This window comes from Salvelinus fontinalis, chromosome 35, assembly GCF_029448725.1.
Source record: "Salvelinus fontinalis isolate EN_2023a chromosome 35, ASM2944872v1, whole genome shotgun sequence".
In the NCBI taxonomy this organism is placed as follows: Eukaryota; Metazoa; Chordata; class Actinopteri; order Salmoniformes; family Salmonidae; genus Salvelinus; species Salvelinus fontinalis.
This window is the reverse complement of record NC_074699.1, coordinates 1,128,786-1,152,248: the sequence shown is the minus strand read 5'-3', so window position 1 is coordinate 1,152,248 and position 23,463 is coordinate 1,128,786. Positions and strand designations below refer to the sequence as shown.

Here is a 23,463-nt window from a genome sequence, read left to right as displayed (position 1 = left end):
TTGTGTAAATGGATTTTATAATGTCAGACGTTTTCCCCCAACACCACTTTCCATCAATTTGTATAGCAGACCCTCATGCCAAATTGAGTCGAAGGCTTTTTGAAATCAACAAAGCATGAGAAGAAAGCATGTTTTGTTTTGTTTGTTTGTCAATTAGGGTGTGCAGGGTGAATACGTGGTCTGTCATACGATAATTTGGTAAAAAGACAATTTGACATTTGCTCAGTACGTTGTTTTCACTAAGGAAATGTACGAGTCTGCTGTTAATGATAATGCAGAGGATTTTCCCCAGTTTTGCTGTTGACTCAAATCCCACGGTAGTTATTGGGGTCAAATTTGTCTCCACTTTTGTGGATTGGGGTGATCAGTCCTTGGTTCCAAATATTGGGGAAGATGCCAGAGCTAAGGAGGATGTTAAGGAGTTTAATAATAGCCAATTGGAATTTGTGGTCTGTATATTTGATAATTTCACTGAAGATACCATCAACCCCACAGGCTTTTTTGGGTTGGAGGGTTATTATTTTGTCCTGTAACTCATTCAAGGTAATTGGAGAATCCAGTGGGTTCTGGTAGTCTTTAATAGTTGATTCTAAACTTTGTATTTTATCATGTATATGTTTTTGCTGTTTGTTCTTTGTTATAGAGCCAAAAAGATTGGAGAAGTGGTTTACCCATACATCTCCATTTTGGATAGATAATTTTTCATGTTGTTGTTTGTTTAGTGTTTTCCAATTTTCCCCAGAAGTGGTTAGAGTCTATGGATTCTTCAATTACATTGAGCTGATTTCTGACATGCTGTTCCTTATTTTTCCATAGTGTATTTCTGTATTTGTTTTAGTGATTCACCATAGTGAAGGCGTAGACTCAGGTTTTCCGGGTCTCTATGTTTTTGGTTGGACAGGTTTCTCAATATCTTTGTTAGGTTTTTGCATTCTTCATCAAACCATTTGTCATTGTTGTTCATTTTCTTCGGTTTTCTATTTGAGATTTTTAGATTTGATAGGTGTAACGGCTGTTCTCCTCCTCTTCGTCCGAAGAGGAGGAGTAGAGATCAGACCAACATGCAGCGGGTTTAGAAAACATAATGAATTTATTAAACGACGAAGACGAACACGAAACAACACTTGGAATAATTACAAAATAACAAAACGAACGAAGACAGACCTGAACTAGAGAACTTACAAACAACACGAAGAACGTACGAACAGGTATAGACTACAAACCAAAATGCTACAGTCCCGTGTGGTACGAACATACATACAGACACGGAAGACAACCACCCACAAACAAACAGTGTGAACACCCTACCTTTATATGGTTCCCAATCAGAGAAACGTCAAACACCTGTCTCTGATTGAGAACCATATAAGGCTAATTACCAACGACCTAAACATAGAAACACAAAACATAGAATGCCCACCCCAACTCACGCCCTGACCAACTAAACACATACAAAAATAGCAGACAACAGGTCAGGAACGTGACAATAGAGAAGCTGAGAGGTCAAATATACTGTTAAGATTTTCTACTGCCAAGTTACCACCTTCGCTATTATGCTGTATGCTCGCGTTGGCTGGCCCTCGCTTCATATTCGTCGCCAAACCCACTGGCTCCAGGTCATCTACAAGTCTTTACTAGGTAAAGCCCTGCCTTATCTCAGCTCACTGGTCACCATAGCAGCACCCACCCGTAGCACGCACTCCAGCAGGTATCTTTCACTGGTCACCCCCAAAGCCAATTCCTCATTTGGCCGCCTTTCCTTCCAGTTCTCTGCTGCCAATGACTGGAACAAACTACAAAAATCACTGAAGCTGGAGAATCATATCTCCCTCACTAACGGTAAGCTCCAGCTGTCAGAGCAGCTCACAGATCACTGCACCTGTACACAGCCCATCTGTAAACAGCCCATACAACTACCTCCTTCCCATACCATTATTTATTTATTTATTTTGCTCCTTTGCACCCCAGTATCTCTACTTGCACATTCATCTACTGCACATCAATCACTCCAGTGTTTAATTGCTAAATTGTAATTACTTCGCCACCATGGCCTATTTATTGCCATACATCCCTTATCTTACCTCATTTGCACATGCTGTATATAGACTTTTTCTATTGTATTATTGACTGTATGTTTGTTTATTCCATGTGTAACTCTGTGTTGTTTGTGTCGCACTGCTTTGCTTTATCTTGGCCAGGTCGCAGTTGTAAATGAGAACTTGTTCTCAACTAGCCTACCTGGTTAAATAAAGGTGAAATAAAATAAATAAATACAAATTAAAGTGTAACGATTTGTCCAGGAAGTTGTCTAATATGGATTGAATTTGTTGTTGCCTAATAGTTTTTTTGGTTTGTTTCCAAACTGCATTCCTTCCATCTATAGCATTTCTTAATGTTACTCAGTTCCTTTGGCTTTGATGCCTCATGATTAAGTATTATTGCTCTGTGATTTTGCTGTGGTCTGATAGGGGTGTCAGTGGACTGACTCGGAGAGACTCTGGGTTGAGGTCAGTGGTAAAGTAGTCTACAGTGCTACTGCCAAGAGATGAGCTATAGGTGTACCTACCATAGGAGTCCCCTCGAAGCCTACCATTGACTATGTACATACCCAGCGTGCGACAGAGCTGCAGGAGCTGTGACCCTTTTTTTATTGGTAATGTTGTTGTAGTTGTGTCTAGGGGGGCATATGGGGGAGGGAATGCTGTCACCTCCAGACAGGTGTTTGTCCCCCTGTGTGCTGAGGGTGTCAGGTTCTTGTCCGGTTCTGGCATTTAGGTCACCACAGACTATGTCCCTGGGCCTGGGCCTGGAAATTATTGATCTCCCCTTCTAGGATGGATAAGCTGTCTTCATTAAAGTATGGGGGTTCTAGTGGAGGGATATAGGTAGCACACAGGAGGACATTTTTCTCTGTTAAGATAATTTCCTTTTGAATTTCTAGCCAAATGTAAAATGTTCCTGTTTTGATTAATTTAACGGAGTGAGTTAGGTCTGCTCTATACCAAATTAGCATACCCCCTGAGTCCCTTCCCTGTTTCACACCTCTCCCTCTCTCTGTCTCTCTCGATTCCATTTGAAGGGCTTTATTGGCATGGGAAACATACACTGAGTGTACAGAACATTAGGAACACCGTCCTGATATTGAGTTGCACCCCCTTTTAGTCCTCGGAACAGCCTCAACTTATCGGGCCATGGACTCTACAAGGTGTCGAAAGCGTTCCACAGGGATGCTGGCCCATGTTGACTCCAATGCTTCTCACAGTTGTGTCAAGTTGGCTGGATGTCCTTTGGGTGGTGGACCATTCTTGATACACACAGGAAACTGTTGATCGTGAAAAACCCAGCAGCAATGCAGTTCTTGACACACTCAAACCGGTGCGCCTGACACCTACTACCATACCCTGTTTAAAGGCATGTACATCTTTTGTCTTGCTTGTTCACCCTCTGAATGGCACACATACACAATCCATGTCTCAATTGTCTCAAGGATTAAAAATCCTTCTTTAACCCGTCTCCTCCCCTTCATCTACACTGATTGAAGTGGATTTAACAAGTGACATCAATAAGGGATCATAGCTTTCACCTGGATTCACCTGGTCAGTCTGTGTCTTTTGTACAGTCATTGGATGTTTACATTGCCAAGGCAAGTGAAATAGACAATAAACAAAAGGGGAATGAACATTCAGAAATGAACAGTAAACATTACACTTACAAAATAATTTAGATATTTCAAATGTCTGTCTTTCCTCTCTCTCGCCTCTCTACCTCTCTCTGTCTCTCTCTCTCTCCTCTCTCTCCCCCCTCACTCCTCTCTCCCCACCACTCCTCTCTCTCCCCCTCACTCCTCTCCCCATCACTCCTCTCTCTCCCCCCCACTCCTCTCTCCCCCTCACTCCTCTCTCTCCCCCCCACTCCTCTCTCTCCTGCTCACTCCTCTCTCTCTCCCCGTCACTCCTCTCTCTCTCCCCGTCACTCCTCTCTCTCTCCCCGTCACTCCTCTCTCTCCCCCACACTCCTCTCTCTCCACACTCCTCTCTCTCCCCCTCAGTCCTCTCTCTCTCCACACTCCTCTCTCTCCCCGTCACTCCTCTCTCCACACTCCTCTCTATCCCCCCTCACTCCTCTCTCTCTACACTTCTCTCTCCCCCCTCACTCCTCTCTCTCCCCCTCACTCCTCTCTCTCCACACTCCTCTCTCTCCCCCTCACCTCTCTCTCTACACTTCTCCCCCCTCACTCCTCTCTCTCACCACACTCCTCTCTCTCCCCCCTCACTCCTCTCTCTCCCCCTCCCTCCTCTCTCTCCACACTCCTCTCTCTCCACACTCCTTTCTCTCCAACTCTCACTCCTCTCTCTTCCCCTCACTCCTCTCTCTCCACACTCCTCTCTCTCCAACCCTCACTCCTCTCTCTCCCCTCACTCCTCTCTCTCCACACTCCTCTCTCTCCCCCTCACTCCTCTCTCTCCACACTCCTCTCTCTCTTTCTGTCCTCTCCCCCTCACCCCTCTCTCCCCCTCACTCCTCTCTCTCCACACTCCTCTCTCTCCAACCCTCACTCCTCTCTCTCTCTCTGTCCTCTCCCCTCACTCCTCTCTCTTTCCCTCACTCCTCTCTCGCCACACTCCTCTCTCTCCCCCTCACTCCTCTCTCTCCACACTCCTCTCTCTCCAACCCTCACTCCTCTCTCTCTCTCCGTCCTCTCCCTTTCACCTCTTTAAGAGAAACAACTGGAAAGTCAACTATGTATTTTGCTGTATACTTGTGGCTCTGTGTCTGTGATTCTCTGATTCGTAAAGTGTACTTTTATATCATTCTAATAAAACAAAGCTGACAAACTGATGAGATGACTTCCGACTGACATGACCTTTAGTTAGAGTTCTCCTGCTCTTCTCTGACCAATTGCATGTCAGAGAGTCAATAGATCTTTACTGTGCATCATAAGATCCACTGTCTTCAGAAAGTGTTCACACCCCTTGACTTATTCCACATCTTGTTGTGTCACAGCCTGCATTTAAAATGGATAAAACATTTTCCTCACCCATCTACACACAATACCTCATAATGACATAGTGAAAACATGTTTTTAGGACATTTTTGCTAATGTATTGAAAATACAGAAATATGAAATGTACGTAAGTATTCACAGAGTCAATACTCTAGGATGTAGAAGCACCTTTGGCGGCGATTACATCTTTGAGTCATCTTGGGTATGTCTGTATCAGCTTTGAGTCATCTTGGGTATGTCTGTATCGGCTTTGAGTCATCTTGGGTATGTCTGTATCAGCTTTGAGTCGTCTTGGGTATGTCTGTATCAGCTTTGAGTCGTCTTGGGTATGTCTGTATCAGCTTTGAGTCGTCTTGGGTATGTCTGTATCGGCTTTGATTCGTCTTGGGTATGTCTGTATCGGCTTTGAGTCGTCTTGGGTATGTCTGTATCGGCTTTGAGTCATCTTGGGTATGTCTGTATCAGCTTTGAGTCATCTTGGGTATGTCTGTATCAGCTTTGAGTCGTCTTGGGTATGTCTGTATCAGCTTTGAGTCGTCTTGGGTATGTCTGTATCAGCTTTGAGTCGTCTTGGGTATGTCTGTATCGGCTTTGAGTCGTCTTGGGTATGTCTGTATCGGCTTTGAGTCATCTTGGGTATGTCTGTATCAGCTTTGAGTCATTTTGGGTATGTCTGTATCGGCTTTGAGTCATCTTGGGTATGTCTGTATCAGCTTTGAGTTATCTTGGGTATGTCTGTATCGGCTTTGAGTCATCTTGGGTATGTCTGTATCAGCTTTGAGTCGTCTTGGGTATGTCTGTATCGGCTTTGAGTCATCTTGGGTATGTCTGTATCGGCTTTGAGTCATCTTGGGTATGTCTGTATCGGCTTTGAGTCATCTTGGGTATGTCTGTATCGGCTTTGAGTCATCTTGGGTATGTCTGTATCGGCTTTGAGTCATCTTGGGTATGTCTGTATCAGCTTTGAGTCATCTTGGGTATGTCTGTATCAGCTTTGAGTCATCTTGGGTATGTCTGTATTGGCTTTGAGTCATCTTGGGTATGTCTGTATCGGCGTTGAGTCATCTTGGGTATGTCTGTATCAGCTTTGAGTCGTCTTGGGTATGTCTGTATCGGCTTTGAGTCGTCTTGGGTATGTCTGTATCGGCTTTGAGTCATCTTGGGTATGTCTGTATCGGCTTTGAGTCATCTTGGGTATGTCTGTATCGGCTTTGAGTCATCTTGGGTATGTCTGTATCGGCTTTGAGTCATCTTGGGTATGTCTGTATCAGCTTTGAGTCATCTTGGGTATGTCTGTATCGGCTTTGAGTCATCTTGGGTATGTCTGTATCAGCTTTGAGTCATCTTGGGTATATCTGTATCGGCTTTGAGTCATCTTGGGTATGTCTGTATCAGCTTTGAGTCGTCTTGGGTATGTCTGTATCAGCTTTGAGTCGTCTTGGGTATATCTGTATCAGCTTTGAGTCATCTTGGGTATGTCTGTATCAGCTTTGAGTCATCTTGGGTATGTCTGTATCAGCTTTGAGTCGTCTTGGGTATGTCTGTATCAGCTTTGCACATCTGGATTTAAGGATTTTCTCCCATTCTTCCTTGCAGATTTTTTCTCAAGCTCTGTTAAGTTAGATGGGGAGTGGCGGTGAACAGCAATCTTCAAGTCTTTCCACAAAAGTGTGGGCTTTGGCCACGCAAGGACTTTCACATTCTTATTCTGAAGCTTAAAAAAACATATGTGCAGAACATAAAACAAAATGGATTTCCTGTTGAAGCTTCTGTTTCTTTCACATCCCAGTCAGCCTGTCCATAAGACATCCTAATGTATATAGTACTCTATATCATGTACAGCGGGAAGAAAAAGTTTGTGAACCCTTTAGATTTACCTGGCTTTCTGCATAAATTGGTCATAAAATTGTATCTGATCTTCGTCTAAGTCACAACAATAGACTTAAACTAATAACTTAAACTAATAACACACAAACAATTATAATTTTTCATGTCTTTATTGAACACACCGTGTAAACATTCACAGTGCAGGTTGGAAGGTAATGATGCTTCATGGGAGGCAGTTGTTGATGTGTTCAGAGGGTCCCTGGTTTGAGCCAGGTTGGGGCGAGGAGAGGTACGGAAGCAAGACTGCTAAACCTATATAGCGCACTGCTTTTGAGTAGGAATAGAGTACCATTTTGGACATACCCTAAAGGCCCCACTCTGATATTTACAGCCATTTATTTAAGGAGTGGCTTTAACAGTGGGGCTCCAGGGTGGCACAGCGGTCTAAGGCACTGCATCTCAGTGCTAGAGGCGTCACTACAGACCCTGGCTCGATTCCAGGCTGTATCACAACCGGCCGTGATTGGGAGTCCCATAGAGCGGCGCAGAACTGGCCCGGGGTAGTCCGGGTTTGGCCCGGGGTAGTCCGGGTTAGGGTTTGGCCCGGGCCCGGGGTAGTCCGGGTTTGGCCCGGGGTAGTCCGGGTTAGGGTTTGGCCCGGGTGTAGGCCGCCATTGTAAATAAGAATGTGTTCTTAACTGACTTGCCTAGTTAAATAAAGGTTCAACTAAAACTATATATATAATAAATAACAGTGGCACAAGACAAGAGACAAGGAAAACCATATGATATGACCACAATACTGGTAATAACATATGTAGTTCCATTAGGCCGGTACAACAGGGTGATTATAGTGTAGGTACAGATTGTTCTTCCTGTTTACAGCATGTTGGCCTTTTGATTTTGTGTTAAACAAACTCCTTGATTGTAGCTACGCCTACCAGTCTAGGATTATTGTTTTAGTTGATTTGCAAATCCTTGAAATTGTTGATGCTGCACACAGGTAACGGTTGTATGCACTATGTAATAATGTGTAGCTAAACTGTAATTACACTGTGTTCAGTATGTAGCCATTTAACAGAGATGAAATCACAGCCTACGACTCAAATGGCACCCTATTCCCTATATGGTACACTACTTTTCACCAGGGACCATAGGGCTCTATAGGGAGTAGGGGGCCATTTGAGATGTAGCCACAGTCAAGAACACAATTCCCACTGATAACACTGCAGATAATCAGAACCTCCCACGTCCTTCGCTGTCTGCCAATAGAAAGCTACTGGGAGAGTCTGAACCATTTTCTTGGATAAGAACCACACATTGTCAACATTTTCTCTCTTAATAAAGTGCATTAAAATAAAAGCAAGGGCATCTTCATAAATTAAGATGATCTAATAATTTTGATAATTATTAAATACCTGATGAAAATCAAACGTTTTCCGTTTAAAAAAAATGTGTTTTCTGTTTTCACATCAATTTTTTATTATTTGAATTCATAACAGTTTCAAGGTGTTCAATTACATATATTTTTTAATCACCCCAATGTTTTCCCTATGATAATCAAGGTGGCATTTTGAATAATGTGGTTATGTACAGTGGTTCATAGCCTGATAATTCAGGTATTCAGTCTGGCCTCATAAAATGTATTGATTGAATGGAAGACTTTAATGAATCACCTTGGAACAGAGTAGTGAGCTGGTGGGTGTGTTTGTCACGATCTCCTCTCGCTGTTGGTTGCTGTTCCTTTACCTCGGGGACAATCTAAGACTCATTTAGATCAATAGATTTCCTGTAGACATTTTCTGAAAACCCTTCATTAAGATTGAATTAATAGATATTCATAATACTGTATCTATAAATGCAATTCATCGATTTAATTATTTGTTAAATGGTAAATCAGTGGTTATAACTTCGCCTACGTTTACACTGAGTGGACAAAACATTAGGAACACATGCTCTTTCGATGACATAGACTGACCCGGTAAAAGCTATGATCCCTTGTTGACGTCACTTGTTAAATCCACTTCAATCAATTTAAGTGCCTTTGAACGAGGTATGGCAATATGTGCCAGGCGCACCGGTTTGAGTGTGTCAAGAACTGCAACACTTTTTCATGTTGAACAGTTTCCTGTGTGTATCAAGAAGGGTCCACCACCCAAAGGACATCCAGCCAACTTGACACAACTGTGGGAAGCATTGGAGTCAACATTGGCCAGCATCCCTGTGGAACGCTTTCAACACCTTGTAGAGTCCATGACCCGATGAATTGAGGCTGTTCTGAGGACAAAAAGGGGGTGCAACTCAATGTTAGGCAGATGTTCCTAAGGTTTGGGATGTATACTCAGTGTAAATCAGTAGGCGTTTAAGCACAGTAGTTGAAGAGATGAATAGAAAATAACTGAAATGATGGAATATCAATAATATGAACAGTTTCCCTCTAGTCCTGGACCTCATGTACCTCTGGGGTCATATCCCTCTAGTCCTGGACCTCATGTACCTCTGGGTTCATACCCCTCTAGTCCTGGACCTCATGTACCCCTGGGTTCATACCCCTCTAGTCCTGGACCTCATGTACCCCTGGGTTCCCCATACCCCTCTAGTCCTGGACCTCATGTACCCCTGGGTTCATACCCCTCTAGTCCTGGACCTCATGTACCCCTGGGTTCACCATACCCCTCTAGTCCTGGACCTCATGTACCCCTGGGTTCACCATACCCCTCTAGTCCTGGACCTCATGTACCCCTGGGGTCACCATACCCCTCTAGTCCTGGACCTCATGTACCCCTGGGTTCACCATACCCCTCTAGTCCTGGACCTCATGTACCCCTGGGTTCATACCCCTCTAGTCCTGGACCTCATGTACCCCTGGGTTCACCATACCCCTCTAGTCCTGGACCTCATGTACCCCTGAGTTCATACCCCTCTAGTGCTGGACCTCATGTACCCCTGGGTTCATACCCCTCTAGTCCTGGACCTCATGTACCCCTGGGTTCACCATACCCCTCTAGTCCTGGACCTCATGTACCCCTGGGTTCCCCATACCCCTCTAGTCCTGGACCTCATGTACCCCTGGGTTCATACCCCTCTAGTCCTGGACCTCATGTACCCCTGGGTTCATACCCCTCTAGTCCTGGACCTCATGTACCCCTGGGTTCACCATACCCCTCTAGTCCTGGACCTCATGTACCCCTGGGTTCATACCCCTCTAGTCCTGGACCTCATGTACCCCTGGGTTCACCATACCCCTCTAGTCCTGGACCTCATGTACCCCTCTAGTCCTGGACCTCATGTACCCCTGGGTTCATACCCCTCTAGTCCTGGACCTCATGTACCCCTGGGTTCACCATACCCCTCTAGTCCTGGACCTCATGTACCCCTGGGTTCACCATACCCCTCTAGTCCTGGACCTCATGTACCCCTGGGTTCATACCCCTCTAGTCCTGGACCTCATGTACCCCTGGGTTCACCATACCCCTCTAGTCCTGGACCTCATGTACCCCTCTAGTCCTGGACCTCATGTACCCCTGGGTTCATACCCCTCTAGTCCTGGACCTCATGTACCCCTGGGTTCATACCCCTCTAGTCCTGGACCTCATGTACCCCTGGGTTCATACCCCTCTAGTCCTGGACCTCATGTACCCCTGAGTTCACCATACCCCTCTAGTCCTGGACCTCATGTACCCCTGGGTTCACCACACCCCTCTAGTCCTGGACCTCATGTACCCCTGGGTTCATACCCCTCTAGTCCTGGACCTAATGTACCCCTCTAGTCCTGGACCTCATGTACCCCTGGGTTCACCCCCCCCCCCCAGAAGCATAACATTCTATATGCTTCTATATAACTGTTAAATCAACCGTTAGCCAGATGGACTGACCTTAATGTGAAGGTGCCTTGAGTGTATTAGAAATGTTATGTATTTGGATGTCTTGGAAACCACATACTGTTATGGCATATGGGCAGAGCGGGATGTAACAGAGGATGTGATCTGGAACATTGCTTGAGAACCTCGAATGTAATTTCAGCAGCTGTCAACTCAGAGGCTTGTTGTTACAACTCTCCTAAACACAATATAACCTTCTGGTTAAATATAGCTCAGGATCCAGGGTTGGGGAAACCGTGTCATTCTATTAGTCAATATAACCAATAGATCTAAAACACAGTCACATCCACAATTCATGCTTGAAGGGTAATGTTACATCAACCAGCATTTGTAATTTTTATTTCAAAATTCAACAATGTTTTCTTTTATTTATTTACTGCTATAGAGTAACAAGAACGTACACAGCACCCCAACAAAAATACAAACACAAAAAAACTGAAAAAGTTGGATGCATCAGTCCTTCTGGGAGATCGGTAGGTAGAGGAATGAAGAGAGGATTCCTGTGGTGGTGTCTGTTGAAGGTGTCTGTTCTGGGGGTGAACAGGCTGGGAGAAGGGCCCTGTCCAGAAGAAAATCCTGCCACCTCCACCTTAGACCCTCGTCTGAGAGGATCTGACTGGTGTCAGCAACATGGCCAAAACTCTACCTAGCCTATCAGAGGGCAAGGTACTATCATCATACTGCATAAACCTATCAAATCTTCTCTGATCTCTACAAGTGTCTAGAGGTTAGGGGGGTTGTTCTGGACAGGGCCATGGAGACCAGGGGGAGACCAGAGGGAGGAGGCCTGTCTAGGTGAGGATATCGTGGGCCTGCTGTTCCACCAACACAGCCATGTTCTTCACATCCCCACACCAGACGTCCAACCGGTCCTTCATGCCCTTGATCTGAAGAGGGACAGGGAAGAGAGTCAGGGTCAAAGGTTAACAGTCACAAGCTTTTCTATATCTCGAGGATGATTTCTATAGTTCAAAGCCACTTATTTTAACTACAACTAGGATTGGTCTCCATGTCTTATGTTACACAGGACATTATAGTAAAACAGAATATTCCCTGTTTCTGGTCCAAACCAGGAGTCATGTTGAGAACCAGTGTCTCATAGATTGATTATTATTCCTTGGCCCGTGAATATGAATGTGTTAAGGCGTATGTATTTACCTGCTGCAGGTCCAGTACTCGGGGCTGCACCCAGGTCATCTGAACCTTCTGGTCCACCTCATCAATGTTTCCTTTGATCAGACCCACAGACAGAGCCTTCATCACTAGCAGCTCCACCTGCAGAGGACAAGAACCACAATCAGACCCAGTCAGGAGGTTCAAACAGTTTACAATCAACTCTCCAGATAAACCCCAGTTGTCACCAACCCTGGTCTCCAGATAAACCCCGGTTGTCAGCAACCCTGGTCTCCAGATAAACCCCAGTTGTCAGCAACCCTGGTCTCCAGATAAACCCCAGTTGTCAGCAACCCTGGTCTCCAGATAAACCCCAGTTGTCAGCAACCCTGGTCTCCAGATAAACCCCAGTTGTCAGCAACCCTGGTCTCCAGATAAACCCCAGTTGTCAGCAACCCTGGTCTCCAGATAAACCCCAGTTGTCAGCAACCCTGGTCTCCAGATAAACCCCAGTTGTCAGCAACCCTGGTCTCCAGATAAACCCCAGTTGTCAGCAACCCTGGTCTCCAGATAAACCCCAGTTGTCAGCAACCCTGGTCTCCAGATAAACCCCAGTTGTCAGCAACCCTGGTCTCCAGATAAACCCCAGTTGTCAGCAACCCTGGTCTCCAGATAAACCCCAGTTGTCAGCAACCCTGGTCTCCAGATAAACCCCAGTTGTCAGCAACCCTGGTCTCCAGATAAACCCCAGTTGTCACCAACCCTGGTCTCCAGATAAACCCCAGTTGTCAACAACCCTGGTCTCCAGATAAACCCCAGTTGTCAACAACCCTGGTCTCCAGATAAACCCCAGTTGTCAACAACCCTGGTCTCCAGATAAACCCCAGTTGTCAACAACCCTGGTCTCCAGATAAACCCCAGTTGTCAACAACCCTGGTCTCCAGATAAACCCCAGTTGTCAACAACCCTGGTCTCCAGATAAACCCCAGTTGTCAACAACCCTGGTCTCCAGATAAACCCCAGTTGTCAGCAACCCTGGTCTCCAGATAAACCCCAGTTGTCAGCAACCCTGGTCTCCAGATAAACCCGTTGTCAACAACCCTGGAGGCGGAGCTACAGGATGTGTAGGCTTATAGTTCCAGACAGTAAAGCACAGACTCAACTAAATGTTATTGCGCTGGGAAATCGCCTGTGGACCCGGTGACCACGGATACAGACCTATGTTTATTAGAAGCCTGCAGATACTAATGATTTGGTATAAGTGACATACGATTGGTGGATTGATGACCAACTGACCTCGTTCACGGGGATCTTGGCACTCTGTCCAATCTCATGGAAGGTCAGCTGTCTGTTGTTGGCGGGACGAGTGAACGTCATCTAGACGGAGGAGAGAAGAAGAGGTAGACACGTTAGGGCTGTTTGAGCGCATCATTTACATGTATCCTCGTCATTAAGCAGGCGCTGTTTTCCACAGACTGACCAATCAGTGCATTCAACAGTAAGTTGGTAAAAGTCAGTAAAATCAGGTGTTGGAACCAAATTTATTTTCTAATTTTTTCGTTCTGAACCATTATTTTATATAGGTTTTTACATTTAGCTCGACATTAAATGACTTCACCAATCAGTGTGAACAGAGCAGCTTGCTGTGGAACGGGACAAACTACTGTTTTCATGCATTGGACGACAAGTGTAGAGCGCGAGAAACGACGGAAATTTGGGCGGGTGGGGAGAGAGACGGTGGAGGAGGAGGCTTGAAGCGCTGGGCATCTTATGACATAACATTATCTGAATTACACCCAGAGAATTATACCTACAGAGGAGCGGCTTCTATGGAGGAACATTAAATGTCTTTGAACTTCAGAGAGTTGGTTTAACGTTGGACCAGAGCTAACTAGCTTGTGTGTACAGAGCGGCACCAGAAATAACAATTAAAAAATATATATATGTTTTCCGTTTTGTAGTTAATACATCCAATGTGAAACGTGATAACTTTAGTATCATTAATTAGCATTGAAAAATTGAAGCCATTCTTCTGAATCATTCCTGTAACCTCAGTAGGCTATAGTAGCCTACGCTTCAGAGAGGGGCTACAGTAGCCTACACACACTAGCAAAGATCATCTGACAGGCAGACACTGGAAGGCGTTTCTGAGTGACAGAGTGAGGGCTTCAGAATAAGGGGGAGGGTCAGGCATACACTGGAAGAAGTTTCTGAGTGACAGAGGGAGGGCTTTGCATAGCCACTTTGTTGCGTTTTTGTGGAACTAGAAAAAATACCCGGAATTTAAAGGAACGTTATTAACCGGTTCCCATGCGTTCAAAATATCTGTTCTGTTCCGGAACAGTATAGATCACTTTCGTTCTCGGTTCAGATTCTGTTCCTCTAAAAATATGACGTTATTTTTCAGTTTTCGGTTCCAACCCTTGGATAAAACAACCACATATTACATTCATTGTGAAAAGTAAAACCTTCCGTACTCAACCGTCAGTTCTCCTGCTCTATAAAACACAGAGACAGAGAAGAGAACCCACCTCCATCACACACAGCAGCTGAATCTTCTGCATCAGTTTGGATTCATTGGCTGCCAGGTCAGGCTGCAACACAGACACACGTTGAAATGAGTTGTGTTTGTTGGCTAATGACAGGTGATTTCTAATCTTCTGTGAGTATTGTAACATTATTAACTTGCATTATCATTTTTAAAATCATAGCGCCTCAACAAAACCACGTCCATGTGTATAAACAACAACACATTCTGGAAAGAGACAACGGGAGCTACAATAGATTTCGCTCTTTATTTCTTGCAGTGATGGTTGAATGTACTCTATGGAAACCGACTGTTGTAGGCCGTACTATGTGCTGGTTACCTGCGCTCCCCAGGCAGACTTGTAGGCCTGGAACTTCTCCACGTTGCCTCCGTTGAAGGCGTACAATGTGTCTATCAGCCACTGCTTGTCTGTGCTCCTTAGGGACTCCAGTACTGGGTGCATCAGCTAAAAACACAAGCAGAGGCAGGATGTCAAACAAAGGCTGTCAAAGCCATCTGGTGCTTCGAAGGCAAAACTTGAGCCCAAACTTTTGTGGCTGTAGCTCAGCCAAAACTAGCTTTAAATGGCTGCTTGATGCTTATTATCAGACAGGCTAATATCTCACCAAATGGGAGGAAAGCTCAAAAACACAACTATCATGAGGGTGGTGATGGGTACTTACCAGCTCTCCGAAGTTGTAAACTCCTTCTCCTAAGAGTCCAGCCAGACCCAGTGTGAAAGCCCTCTCCTGCTTCTCTGTCTCTGATGGATATAAAGACATTAGTTATGACAGCTAGTGAGTACTAGCACACAAAACTAATAACGCCTTCAAACAATTGTAAAAAAATATATCAAATTCTAATGATGCTTTTGTGATTTAACCAACATTAAATTCTGCTGTATGATTTCAGTGCAACATACTGCCTTTGTACATTGTAAACAGATGTTACCTGGCAGGTCTTTGATGTCGACACAGCCGAGGTAGCGCAGAGCGTCCTTGTAGTAAGAGGCATGGTTCCCCACGATGCGGTAGTATTTGCTGGACAGGTCGTAGAATCGCCCGTGGACTGACGTCACACCCGGCAAGTTATTCAGCGTCTCCTCCACCTCCTCAATTAATATCTGCAGGACGGAAGGCAGGGTTTGCATACATATACACTGGATTGAAATGTACATCTGGCTACAGTAACCCATTGTATGTTTTTATTGTTTTGATTACTGCCGACTTGGGACAGGTCTCCATTGAGACGTTTGTTTTCCAGGTTTTTACCTACAAGTTACTGTACGCCCAGACAGTGTGTTACCTTTGTGGCTGGAAGGTCATTTATCTCCAGTTTTAGGGCTCCAATAGATGTCTTGCACAGAATGACCGACTCGTCGTTGCTCTTCACCTTCTCCTTAGTCTTCTCAAGGAAAGTGATAGCATCTTTAGGATCTGAAAAAGGAGAGCTTGGTTGAGCTGGTTGAATTCCCATGAGTGGATACATGCTGTATCTGAGTGGATTCAAGGTCAATTACTTAGCATCAGCTAAGAAGAAGGTGATAGGACTACAGACTGCATGTCACGACTGTGTTCTTACCTGTCTTTTGTCTGGCAACATACAGGATGATCTCCACCAGAGACAGGGGGTTGATTCTAAAAGAGACAGAGAGATGGAGAAAGAAAGGAAACAACTGAACGCCCAGAGATTAGACTCTCTGTGTTGTAATTCTAGCTACTATTCCAATTGTCAGAGAAGCAGTTATTACTGTAGGTTGGTGTTGGTCCTACCTGTGGTCAAAGTCACTGAGGAAGTTATCATACAGCTGTATGAGGCCATCTCCTGTGGCAAAGCAAGGGTCTTTTACAAAGTCTGTGAGCTTTAGGGTCAACTGATGCCACAACCTGTCAATGGAAAGACGAGGTATGGTTAGGTACTAGCAGTACATGATGAATAAGAAACAATCCTGCACTGAATGGGGTTAGTGGTCAGATGTATTTAACCTTTATTTAACTAGGCAAGTCAGTTAAGAACAGATTCTTATTTTCAATGACGGCCAAGGAACAGTGGGTTAACTGCCTTGTTCAGGGGGCAGAACGACAGATTTTTACCTTGTCAGTTTGGGGATTCGATCTTGCAACATTTCGTTTACTAGTCCAACGCTCTAACAATTAGTCTACCTGTCGATAGACGAAGGTAAAACGGAAACTATGAATACCTATGGCCTTGCAAGATTGCAAAATCAAAAGTCCCTAAACGCAAAAAAAAACTAACGTTAACTAAGTAACTAACTAACATTGGCTAATTAGCTAGCCTCCCTGTCTACTGAAGCATTTTAGCAACCGTTAACCGCATAGCATCAGGGAAGATTGTGGACATGACGACTATCATAACAATACATTTCGGGAACGTTAGTCACATGTTACGAATAAAACATATTTCATATGTTCCACTCTACAGAATTCACAGTTGGTGGATTGTTTGTGTGTCATTCATTGATGGTTGGTGTTTAGCTAGCTACTGTAGCATTAGCAAGCTAACTCCATGACTCAGCGCATGAATGCCATACAAAAGCTAACCAACGTAGACAGACGCTATCCTTACTTTTTGTTGTAAAACTCCTCTAGTGTGTGCCATTCCGATGCCATCTCCGGAGTTGAGCTCATGCTCTGTTGCGTTTTGAGGTACCCGGTAACATCTTTCATTGTCGCGGTAGGTTTGATTTAGATACCGAATGAGAAACGTGTTGACAACTTTTATCTATAATTTCTGTACCTAGCTAGCTAACTGTACAGCTAGCACCACAAGCAACGATTAGACGCAAAGAATCATGGGAGCTGAGTTGACACAGGAATGTCTACCGTAATGTTTCTAACAAATACGCATGTACGTGTTTTACGTGTTTTTATTACCCCATATATATTTTTTAGATGTAATCACGATAAGTGGTTTGATTACTCGATATTAGTGAACCAAACTGATATTTACAATGTATAAAATAATGGCAGTGAGCACTTATATTTAAATTGTTTATTCTAAACAGTAATATAATTTTACATATTTTACGGTATAATCAGATGTCGTCACGAGTTCAAAGGTAATCAGAGCAACAACAGACTACTGCAGCGGCTCACATTTGTTTTGAGCGAATGTTGTGATTTATGAAATGTAGCTAAAGATTATGAGAGTTATGCTATTGAAATGGTTCTTCTTGTGTAAAAACATGCGCTCAAACTGCCTTCTTCCAAAATGAAGACGCGGCTCTAGAAAAGCTACAAATATACTGTTTATTTCTAGCAGCTAGTTATGACTTATTTAATGTCCTCCCCACTGGTCCACAAGTGCAAGTTATGTCTGTATCACACAATTACATCGAGTACAGCTAGATTCATTAGACTGAAACGTAAGTAAGAGCGTAAATATCTAATTGAAAAGAATTGTGATTTGAAAGCTTCTTTTGAGATTGATGTGAACATTGCATAGACCTACAGGTAATATGATGGATGAGGATAGTAGCTAGTTACTCAGTAACTTCACCACATGCATTACCTTCTCAGATCAACAGCAAAGAACATTATTCCTTGCTCCAAGGCAAAGGGATGTCCACGGTCTACGTCCAAGCCAAGACAGGACAGTCTGGTGGCCTGGGTTTCGAGGACTGTTCTGTGGAGGAGGAGTGGAGGGCTCCAAGCAGCAGACGCTAGAGGACCTCACTAAGAACATCAGAGGCAGACATTATAAGAGGATCATAGTGATGGCCGGGGCTGGGATCAGCACACCTAGTGGTATCCCAGACTTCAGGTGACCACCGATATATTTTAAATGCTTGAGGTGCACTTGACCGGTGGGCAGGGTGCATTTTTGCACTTTTGGGATGATTCCATTGGTTGCATTGTAGTGGACGAAGAAGGTAAATCAAATGCAACCTCAAGTATTTGGAAAGTGTTTGAGATTTTCAGTCAAATGAAAATCCATGTCAGGAAAACAATGAATGCACAGACATTGTAGGAAACCTTTTTCTCCCTAATTTCCTTGGACAGGTCGCCTGGCAGTGGTCTCTATGACAACCTCCAGCAGTATAATCTTCCTTACGCAGAAGTCATCTTTGAGATCAACTTCTTCCATCACAACCCCAACCCCTTCTTTGCCCTGGCCAAAGAGCTGTACCCAGGCAACTACCAACCCAACCTCACACACTATTTCGTACGGCTCCTTCATGACAAGGGCCAGCTCCTCAGAATGTACACGCAGAATATCGACGGCCTGGAGAGACGTAAGTTGATCCACTAGTATGACCATATTGAAAAACAGTTCAGATAATACACACAGGAGCCTGTCATCTCTCTCTCTCTCTCTCACACTCGCTGTGTTTCACTGTGTTTGTGACTCTAGTGGCAGGAATACCCTCTGAGAAACTGGTGGAGGCACACGGCTCGTTTGCTACTGCTACCTGTACTGTGTGTCTCAGAGACTACAAGGGGGAGGAGCTACGTGTGAGTCGGTTTACTATCACACCATTCTCAGAGCATTTCCCCATTATAACTTATTCATATTATTGAGAACTTCAATCCATCTAGCTCTGATACTGTCATTTGTGAAAGTTTCTTAAAAGTTTGAAAGATAATAGTTTGATGCAGTGGCTTGTTGTTAAAATATATCTAGTTTTGATTTCCTGTATTCCTCCTGTGTGTTTGTCTGCTTCTCCGTCCCTGGTTTAGCCTGATATTATGAAGGGGACAGTCCCTAAGTGTCCCACTTGTAAGGGCGTGGTGAAGCCGGACATTGTCTTCTTTGGGGAGGAGCTACCTCCTCACTACTTTAGCTACCTGAAGGACTTTCCACTGGCAGACCTCCTCATTATCATGGGTACCTCTCTGGAGGTGAGGAACACTGCTATTCATGTGTTTTTAAGATGTTATACACATGTTAATCGGCTGTTAGTAAGCTGTTATTCACGGTTATTAACATGTTATAAACCAGTTATTAACACTCTATTCTCCTGTTATTCACCTGTCAATCAGGCAGGACAGGGTTTCACTCAGTAGTCCAGGGGTCCTATAAAAGATATCTCCGGTATATATATCATTTATTTATTTACTGGAGACTTATAAAAGCATGTTGTTCCATGTGGTGGTACACTAGGTGGAGCCCTTTGCCAGTCTGGCTGGAGCTGTGAGGGACTCTGTCCCTCGCCTGCTTATCAACAGAGACCTGGTGGGGCCCTTCGCTTGGGGGACCCCGCGACACAATGATGTGGCCCAGCTAGGGGATGTGGTCGGTGGGGTGCAGATGCTGGCTGATGCCCTGGGCTGGAACCACCAGCTGGAGGCTCTCATGGCTGCCAATGCTAAGAAGGTTGGTTATGGGAAATCATAGGATTTACACACGTGTCACGTACACATTTAACACACAAACACACCTAAACCCTGGGTTCTTTGCATTCACTGATTTTCAGAGCATTCAGAGACTTAATATATATCAGGGATTCTTCAAAGTCTGGACAATCCTTGTCAGGAAAAATGTATTTGTATGAAATAAAATAAATTGTTGCGTTATTTGACTTTAAATAATATTTCTCTCAAAACTGTGATTACTAAAAAATGTGTCTGGAGATTTGGTCGACTCAGTCCGATTTGTCTGAAATCCTAAATGAATCAGGAATGAGCAGGGACAGCTCTACCATAAGGACCCCTTATTCATGTCCTCATTACATGGACTGCAACAAGTCCAGTTATGGTCTGGAAAGTTCTTAAATGGTGATAGAATTAAACAAACAATATTTAAATCACTGGCCACAACCATAAACTGTCAACTCCATCTCCCTGATAGGATGTGAATTTTGGTTCAATTTTTTTTCATTTGAATGAGGTTTTAGAGTCATGAAGCACCTGAGGAAAAACTAAATTGCTACTTTGTATACCACTTGAATGAATAAACATTTACATTTTTTGTCAACTCCATAAAACAAACTCCTCAGATGTTCATGTGACATCAATTCTGTCTGAAAAATTTGATAGATCGCTGCTTTTATTGCCAATTTTTTTAATGAATTATTTTCTATATTTTACTAAATGTTTGTGTTGAACTTCTATTTTTAGAGGCAAAAATATGTCTGTTTTGAATATTTGTTGTCGACTCCATCGGTGACTTGACAATACCACTGCTGGCTTGCTTCTGAAGCTAAGCAGGGTTGGTCCTGGTCAGTCCCTGGATGGGAGACCAGATGCTGCTGGAAGTGGTGTTGGAGGGCCAGTAGGAGGCACTCTTTCCTCTGGTCTAAAAAATATCCCAATGCCCCAGGGCAGTGATTGGGGACACTGCCCTGTGTAGGGTGCCGTCTTTCGGATGGGACGTTAAACGGGTGTCCTGACTCTCTGAGGTCATTAAAGATCCCATGGCACTTATCGTAAGAGTAGGGGTGTTAACCCCGGTGTCCTGGCTAAATTCCCAATCTGGCCCTCAACCCATCATGGTCACCTAATAATCCCCAGTTTACAATTGTCTCATTCATCCCCCTCCTCTCCCCTGTAACTATTCCCCAGGTCGTTGCTGCAAATGAGAACGTGTTCTCAGTCAACTTACCTGGTAAAATAACGGTAAATAATAATAATAATAATAATAACCCCCTTAAGATACGTCGTTCTGAAACATACTTCAACTATTGAAGTACTTACTGTGCAACACCTAAGGGATAATGATTGTTCTATACATTTTGTTTTAGGTTCTGAATAAAGAAAAACATACCAAAATGCTAATGAAATTAGCCTGGAGTATTATATAGCGCTATAAAATAAAACTAAAGGAAGTTTGTCCCTGACATTAAATTCAAATCTACAATCTTTTGAAAATAATGAACGACGTGGAAGGTGTGTTCACGGAGTGGAACTGACCTTTCACAGAGTTACATTCTTTTCCAAAGAATGTATAGAATCTCGAGTTCATTATCCCTTTTATACCAAAGCTATAAATGTAACATATTTTCCGCTAGGAATGTGTTCATTTTCCGGTAGAAATATGTCCAACATCCACTGAAGTAGCTAGCGAGTTGACTAGACAGCTTCAGGAGTTGCCATGGTAACCAAACAGACTTGCTAGTTTAGCTAACCAAACCATCAGTACTAGCTTGCCATTATGAAAGTCGAATTCAACAATGGACAAAAATATTTTCAATTGGACGTTTGCTTTCAAAAGCAGCTCAAACATAGAACATGTAAGAATGAACTATAGCCAATTTATTCTATCATGCAAATATACCGTGCGTTATAGGGAAATAATGCACACTCTCTAGAATGCCCTTCAAGCCAATCAGAAACAAGTATTCAACAATGCCCATGGTATAATTAAGCAATAAGGGTGTGGTATATGGCCAATATACCACGGCTAAGGGCCGGTCTTAGGCAGGAGACAACGCGGTGCCAGCCAATCAGCATTCAGATTGTCTGAATTCGGATTGGCTGAAAGCCATGGTATATCAGACCATATACCACGGATATGACAAAAAAGTTTATAATAGCAATTAGGCTCCTCTGGGGTTTGTGATATATGGCCAATGTACCACGGCTAAGGGCTGTGTCCAGGCACTCCGCGATGCGTCGTGCGTAAGAACAGCTCTTGAATAATCGAATGTTAGAATTAAACAATCAAGGCATTTAAACACTTGTTGAACAATAAACGTAAAAATGTAATGTATTTTAAGGTGTCTGACGGTGTTGACTATTCATTTGTAATATTAAGAAAAAAATTTGTGAAAAAAGTTTATTTTCCCATCTTTCAAGAATCCCTGATGTATTATAATGTACGCTATTGAGCAGACATTTTTATCCAAAGTGACTAAGTCATGCGTGCATCCATTTTACATACGTGTGGTCCTGGGAATCGAGCAGCACTACCCTGGAGTTGCACTGAGCTACAAAGGACCACTTCAAAATATAAATTCAACCTCCACTATGTGGATCTTCTGCTTCTTTTTCTAATCCGCAGGCCACGGAGAAGGAGGAATGAGACGGTCAGTGTCTTTAAGATACCTTTCAGAATGCCTCACCGCTGCAGTCCACCTCAGTCCCCCTGCCTCATAGCTCAGGACTACAGCAGAGTGTCTACTCAGCAGAGAATCTATAATTTAAATGAACTCCAACAGACTTTGATCCACACACCATACAATCAGCACAACACAGAGGCAGCAATGGTTGCCTGTCTGGCTTTTGGATGAAGATATTTAGTACAAATTGGGAATGTATTGGGTTGGTTTAATAGATTATATTTATTAGTCTTCTGTGAAATGTGTAAATATCTTGAGATATTCTTTTATGCTTTTTATTCTGTCTCATGTACAGTTTTTGCAGTAAATAATTAGGTATAAAGACCCGTACAGAGCTGGTTTTGTTGTCAATGTCATCGACCAGACCTGCAGACCATGATGCTGCTAATAATCTTGGCACTTCGAAACAAAATCAGCTACTCTGTTTTGTCAGTCACAAGACATTATGCTGCTAATAAAGCTGAGCAACAATTGGAACTCTTAGTGTGTCTGTGTGTGTGTGTGTGTGTGTGTGTGTGTGTGTGTGTGTGTGTGTGTGTGTGTGTGTGTGTGTCCATGTGACCACCAGATGGAGCTAAAGTACAGTATTGTGAACTCCGTTCAGCCCTCTTGAACTCAAATAGGTCATTGATTCATTAAATGGAATTCAATCAATGCAGTTATACTTTGTTTTAAGGTCAAATCCATTGACCTGTGAACTTCCTAATGGCTGCTGAAAGCCACAGGATGAGGACAATGGTAGATCTTCTATGGCTAACCCCCCTCCTCTCCCCCCAACGTGCGTACACACACACTAGATGATGGTCATACTATAGGACCCTTTGAAATGCCCTTCCACGGCTTCCACCCTGCTACACAGCCTTGACTACCTGTCACCCCCCATCCTAATGTTAAATAACACCATTAATAATTGAACTTGTTTCTATACTGTCCTGACAGGTTTGCATCTGCACATTGGGTACGGAACATAATATAGCAAACGTCAGATTCTCTCAATAGTAGTAGGTGATTGGAGCGAGGCAATGAGAAACTTAACTAGCTGATAAATACCTCTAGTTTGGTTAGTCGCACCACAGTGGATTCATTTCAC

The 23,463-nt window shown here is 43.7% G+C and overlaps 2 protein-coding genes across 2 annotated transcripts; one reads left to right on the top strand and one right to left on the bottom strand.

Moving 5' to 3' along the window:
• Positions 1 to 11,035: 11,035 nt before the first annotated feature.
• On the bottom strand, positions 11,036 to 17,171 carry LOC129834173 (26S proteasome non-ATPase regulatory subunit 13-like). Its single transcript, XM_055898914.1, has 11 exons — positions 16,940 to 17,171; positions 16,126 to 16,239; positions 15,935 to 15,990; positions 15,659 to 15,789; positions 15,305 to 15,476; positions 15,037 to 15,116; positions 14,694 to 14,819; positions 14,358 to 14,420; positions 13,123 to 13,203; positions 11,872 to 11,988; positions 11,036 to 11,600 (listed from the first exon to the last, which is right to left on the bottom strand). Exons 1-11 carry the CDS (start codon positions 17,038 to 17,040, stop codon positions 11,505 to 11,507), a joined length of 1,137 nt encoding a protein of 378 aa, XP_055754889.1. The 5' UTR covers positions 17,041 to 17,171; the 3' UTR covers positions 11,036 to 11,504.
• A 256-nt stretch (positions 17,172 to 17,427) lies between these two features.
• LOC129834172 (NAD-dependent protein deacetylase sirtuin-3-like) lies at positions 17,428 to 22,850 on the top strand. Its single transcript, XM_055898913.1, has 7 exons — positions 17,428 to 17,738; positions 17,893 to 18,136; positions 18,376 to 18,608; positions 18,728 to 18,828; positions 19,054 to 19,215; positions 19,478 to 19,690; positions 22,316 to 22,850. The coding sequence occupies exons 1-7, from the start codon at positions 17,642 to 17,644 to the stop codon at positions 22,334 to 22,336; spliced, it is 1,071 nt and encodes a 356-aa protein (XP_055754888.1). The 5' UTR covers positions 17,428 to 17,641; the 3' UTR covers positions 22,337 to 22,850.
• Positions 22,851 to 23,463: the final 613 nt, after the last annotated feature.